At 45.5% G+C, this 5,761-nt stretch overlaps 1 protein-coding gene across 2 annotated transcripts; it reads right to left on the reverse strand.

The window, feature by feature from the left end:
• Nucleotides 1–258: 258 nt before the first annotated feature.
• On the reverse strand, nucleotides 259–5,115 carry LOC123053536 (ATP-dependent RNA helicase SUV3L, mitochondrial). 2 transcript variants are annotated; one of them, XR_006425673.1, is made up of 3 exons: nucleotides 2,853–5,115; nucleotides 2,591–2,682; nucleotides 259–948 (listed from the first exon to the last, which is right to left on the reverse strand). XR_006425673.1 is itself a non-coding variant. In XM_044477000.1 (2 exons), the coding sequence occupies exons 1-2, from the start codon at nucleotides 4,985–4,987 to the stop codon at nucleotides 897–899; spliced, it is 2,187 nt and encodes a 728-aa protein (XP_044332935.1). In that variant the 5' UTR covers nucleotides 4,988–5,110; the 3' UTR covers nucleotides 259–896. The 2 variants fall into 2 exon arrangements, 1 of the variants encoding a protein (XP_044332935.1); XM_044477000.1 differs by lacking the exon at nucleotides 2,591–2,682 and having other exon boundaries at nucleotides 2,853–5,110.
• Nucleotides 5,116–5,761: the final 646 nt, after the last annotated feature.

Raw genomic sequence — 5,761 nt, forward strand, 5'->3', positions numbered from 1 at the left:
CAGCTACTACAGCATGACTACCAAACGACTAGTTGCAAACACACCCTTGACACTAGATTTCTTCATATAGACGTGCAGTGCAGGAATTTGAAGAGTGTTAATGCAAGACACAAAAGAATTTTTCGACGAGAATCCTTCAAAACTCATGTAAATTCCTTCAACCCAAATGGCTCCGTACTCCCCAGAACTATTATCTCAGTCAAGACTGGACGGATCAGAATGCTCATACCCTAACAGGGCTCATCTACAAGCAAGATAGATCTGGATCCAGTGTCATTCGTATCCCAAATCGAGATAAATGATTCCAACATCGACGCAGGGCAACCACTGTGGAAATAAGTTACACATTTTGTCTACTTAGCATCTGACATCTGAACGGGGCACCAGAAAGCTCCAATCTGCAGTTGCACCAACGCGAGAACATCCTGAAAGTGGCATATAATACATCTCTGCTATCCTCTCTAAATATTACAGTCAAGTTTGACAATCACACTAAATCATCTAAGACATCTTAGGAATAATCTATGAAAACCTTGAAAATCCCCACGTTTGCTTATTACCCGCATACTGGTGTAGCATGTCAGCAAAAAACCAGTTTGTTTCTGATAACTTAAAGATCCTTATTCAGCGTGCAATCTAGCATTGCACAACATCATTACTCAGCAGCTATCTCTTCTGGTGCCAATAAAATAGCCGCCAGTTGATGCAAATGTCATGGCGCACCTCTGGCTGGCTTCAGCGCAACATGCCAGCACAACATAGCTGGCATACGCCAAAACTGGAAGAATAGCAATAGCTGTGACATGTAAGCACCAGATTTGGGGGTTCAAGAGGCGTCGCAGCTTGGCTCAACAGGTTCTTCTCTAGCATTCAATTGGGTATAGCCAACCCCACAATCAGGCCAGAAGGTTCAAAGAAGAATTATGGCTGGGCTGACCATGTCTTGTCCTTCAGGAGGAAACAATACATCATAAGTACGTCCAGAATTATCTTAGTTAAATATGTTTTGCTATGTAAACTTTTCAAACATGCCCAAATCAACTATTGTATCAGAAAGTACACTTTTAGGAATTGTTTGAAAATTTCTGTGTAACTCAAAAGATCAGGCAATGAGAAGCACTCATCCAAGATGAAAAGCCATGCTGCAGTAAATCAAATCTGGACTATATGGCTCGGTAACTCAATTCTCGAAACGAGGAAAACATATAAACAAAGATAGCGTCACATAAATCATACCGAGAAAAATATTCTGAAATTTAGTTTGCCTAACAGCAAAAGATGCATAATGGGCATGTAACCTTGTACGGAAACAACTTTGTTCTGGATGGAAACAAGAATGAAAATATTAAGCCATATGTTCCATCAGTTGACTCAAAAATTACGGTGAATCCTTAGCTATGGAAGAAATTGACGAACAAACTATTTTGTTCAACATGACATTGCCAAAAGCAATACTCCCTCCGTTCCTAAATATTTGTCTTTTTAGAGATTCCAAATGGACTACCACATACGGATGTATATAGACATATTTTAGAGTGTAGATTCACTAATTTTGCTCCGTATGTAGTCACTTGTTGAAATCTTTAGAAAGACAAATATTTAGGAACGGAGGGAGTAGGTGTTAGCCAAAACAGAATATCAATATGTTAAATGCCCTTAATTTAACATATACACCATACACTGGAGATGAATATTTTCTGCTGGTGAACAGCTTCTTGCCAGATGATAATATATCATCTGGCACCTTCCTACAGATTCACTGTCGTACTCTGCATATTTAGTGTGAGAGCAACTTGAGGTTCGGCAGCATGTACACAAGCACGAGATTTTCAGTTTGAACTTAAATGCTGCAACTGTTTTCAGGTAGGTACTCACAGACATAATACACAATTACCATTACCATTCCCAACTAAGTCCAGAAAACACATAAGGTTATAGATTCATGAAAATCTACACCTTATTTGCTCTGGTAATTTTGTAATGACAGTGATTTGCGTATCTCTTCTGGTGTTTTGAAGTTTTTTTATTCTACAGATCCACACAAATCCTTCTGTGATAACAGTCCTTCCTCAAAAGGGCACATTTTACCAAAATGAACTCCTGATTATTGGTAACATAATTCTGGCAAACTCATGTATTCGAAGAAATAAACACTTTTCTTTTTGCCAAGATGCCCAAATCAACTTCAAATGAAAGGATCATAAAAATGTTCAAGAAATACATGCTCCAAGCAAATCACAAAGCTAACCAGAATAATATACAGCTAAAGAGGATACCAGGATCAGGATGAGGTGATATGCCAGCGAACAAGAAAGTTAGCTAAGAAACAACCCAAGATTTACATGTTCGGAACTTCAGGTAATATTTGATAGTTTACTATTAGATAATATATACAAATCGGGAACAATTTAACGTTTTAAGCAATATAAATTCAACTTAAAACTATTATCTCAAATCCATTTTGAAGAGATTGATTTTGCCAACTGGAAGTTGAGTTTACGATTACTTGAATTATTATTATAAGTTGGCATTGGGATTGTAGTTACTTGAACAAATAAAGAACGGGAATACATAGAATTCACAAACTCACTTGCCAGCTGTTGTATGGAATTAAAGCATAGTGTTCTCACAGGTTTCTTCTGACCCAAAGTGAAGCCGAATAAATTCCATAGTATAACTTAACTGCATTAGGTGGCATGGGATTCTTCATTATTAGCCTCTATTTATCAGAAAGACAACTTCTTTTGATACAAGAAAAGCAAATAAAAATGACATCTACTACATGACAAGAAAAAAAATCTCCACAAACGATCACCATATGTGTGAAAAGATGCGGGCTAGAGTTATATTACCTTTGAAATGTTTTAGGAAGCGACCTCGTCCTTTCATAACCAACTTTGGAAACATCCTTTGCATCATCATCTGACGCCTGTTCAGCATTTCTGTCACTCTCCTCTATTTCTTCTCGCCTCTGCTTTGCTTGTTGTCTTGATTCAGGCTTCCAGGATGCCTTGGCAAGTGACTTGCCAAGCAAATCAGCAATATTCGTTGCCATTTCCTCAGCTTTCTGCACATGAGGAAAGTTATCTTCCTCAAAATGGTGTGACAGCCACAAATACATCGACAGGACCTGGTGCTTCGTCTCGAGATCCAGCAGTTCAGTGTCATTCCTTGCCGAACCCTTCGGCATTCCCATCGCAATGCTAACACGACGGCTCTGGCTATAATGAGTAGCAAATCTCAGAAGATGGTACATGGCTTTCGGATCCCTTATATTAACTGGCGCAAAACAAAAATTGTAGCGATCCTTGAGGGAGAGACCCTGTACCCTCTCGAGCATATTAGCAACCTTCTTGATACTATCCTGCTGGCACATGAAGTATGTCTTGTCGATGCGGCAATTGTCACGGAACTTATCCAACAAGTCAGTGAAAGTGAGGTTGGGGAACTGACTGGCAAACATTTCCACTTGTTCGAAGCAAGGAAAAAGACCAATTTTTTGTGCCTCCTCAAACGGCTGTTGCAGGCACTGAATTAAATAATCCAAATCATCCAACAAGAAAGTGGTTGTGAGTCCATCTGGATAAACACTTCCCCTCCGACCAGCACGCCCAGCTATCTGTTTTACCTGTGAAGCAGCAACAGGTACCATCTTGTCCCCGTTGTACTTGGACAAGCTATAGAACACAACCCTCCTAATGTTAAGGTTCAGACCCATACCGACCGCATCACTCGCTACAAGAACATCATACTCATTATCCTGTTCATTGAACAATGTTGCTTGCTGGCGCCTTGTCTCCGGTGGCAAAGCTCCATATATGACGCAACACTTGTGCTTCGTAAACTTCTCAATTGCCAGCTTCACCTCAAATATCTCTCTGCGTGAGAAGGCAACAACGCAATCACCAGAGCGAACATTCTTGAGGTCTCCAAGTAGCGGCTTGGCCTCGACAACAAGTGGCTTGAACCGCTCATACTGATGCACCTCCAAATCATCACCAGTATCTGCGCAGACCTTACGAACAATCTTGAGCACACTAGGGTCACCACAGAGATGTATCTCATCTGCCTTGATCCCAAGAACAGCACGTGACCACGCATAGCCCCTCACAGGGTCAGCCATCATCTGTATCTCATCAACCACGGCGACTTCGTAGAGCTCCTCCGTGGACAGCATCTCAATAGTGCAAGCAACATGGTTGGAGAAGGGGACTTCCTTTATCTCCTGGCCAGTGCGGAGGGTGCAGTAGACACCGAGTGCATTGACCTTGTCGAACACCTCCATGGCGAGGAGCCGGAGCGGGCTGCAGTACACACCGGACTTGGCGGCGCTGAAGCGTGCGAGTGCGTTGTGCGTCTTGCCGCTGTTGGTGGGCCCGCAATGGTACACCACCCGCCGGCGCATGGCGCGGGCGAAGGGGTACCAGGTGTGCGGCGCCGTGAGGTCAGCCGCAGCCATGACGGACTTGTTCTGCCTCAACTGATCCGCATGGTAGTTGAGGCAGTACTCGGCGAAGGCCGGGAGGAGGAGGGCGTGCGCGTCCTCGCCCGGGAGAGAAAGGAGCCGCTCGGCGGATTCTTGGGAGAGGCGCGCAGGGATGAAGTGGCGGAAGTGCCGAGCATACGTGGGAAACTCCGAGGAGGGGATGTAGAGCGCGAGGGCCTGGTCGGCAATGGCGGGATCCTTGGCGAAGCGGCGGGTGAGGGCCACCACCTCGTCCCACGTGGCCTTGGGGAGGCGCGACGAGCCCGTCGCAGGCTCGGTGGTGGAGAGCTCGCGCCATAGCTGCTTCGGGTCCAGCGGAGGCAGCTTCCGATCAGGGTCGGCGGGTGCGTCGGACGAGAGGAAGCGATGCTGGGATGGGAGCCATGGGGATGGAGGTTGGGGGGCAGGGCGGTGGAGGTGGGAGAAGGTGGGGAGGAGAAGGCGGCGGTACGGCGATGAGGTGGTGCGGCGGATAAGCGAGGCAGCGATGGCGGCGGCCATGGGTCCGTTTGGGTTACAAGACGGCGGCGGCCGGCGGCATGGGGTGGAAGATGGGAAGAGAGGAGGCGGCGCGCGACAGGCGGGCGCCCCGGTCTGGATCCTGGGCCAAAGTGGGCTAGGAGCGGACGGCGGGGAGATAGGTGGGCTTCAAATGAACCACGTCGCGGGGCCCTGCTGACTGCGTGGAGAATGTGATGATTGTTTACCCTAAAATAACTTGCTCAAAAAGAAAGCATTTACCCTAAAAACGAATCAACTGATTATAGCAAGACATCTAAAAAGTAAAAAATAAATAAAATCATGATCTAAGAGTAAAACTATTTTGGATACCAAACCTGAAAAAACTGTAAAAGGGCAAAATGTCACTTTTACTAGAGGTACTCCACGCGTTGCCACGAGGCTAGAGATCTGATTTCAAACACAATATAAAGTCTGTTAGAATATTGGGCTCATTTATAGGGCAGCTCAATAGGCAATTTCTGAAATCTCAAAGGCCCATGCGTGTGAGCAAGTGGTGGGAGTGGGAAGTTTAGTCCCACCCCGGAAGTTGGAGGGGTTGCACACCACCTTATAAGGTGGAGTGTAGTAGCACTTGTAAGTGAGTGAGAATAAGAGGGTCTCTCCCGCACTCCTCCGCCGCCGCCGCTCGAAACGACATGACGGACGCGTCACAACTTAGTTGGTTCGGGTTGGTCCCGCAATCAACTCAGACCTGCGGTGTGGGCCTCCCATGTCGCGGACGCCGCAACACACACCAAAACCAATCTAGGTTTT

Source organism: Triticum aestivum, chromosome 2D (genome assembly GCF_018294505.1).
Source record: "Triticum aestivum cultivar Chinese Spring chromosome 2D, IWGSC CS RefSeq v2.1, whole genome shotgun sequence".
Classification (NCBI taxonomy): Eukaryota; Viridiplantae; Streptophyta; class Magnoliopsida; order Poales; family Poaceae; genus Triticum; species Triticum aestivum.

What these genes read in the sequence shown, in the direction of transcription:
- LOC123053536 (XM_044477000.1), bottom strand. Translation starts at nt 4,987, where the DNA reads ATGGCCGCCGCCATCGCTGCCTCGCTTATCCGCCGCACCACCTCATCG. An exon ending in CTTCCTAAAACATTTCAAAG is followed by an intron (nt 949 to 2,852) that starts GTAATATAACTC and finishes TTCCTCCTGAAG; the next exon opens with GACAAGACATGGTCAGCCCA.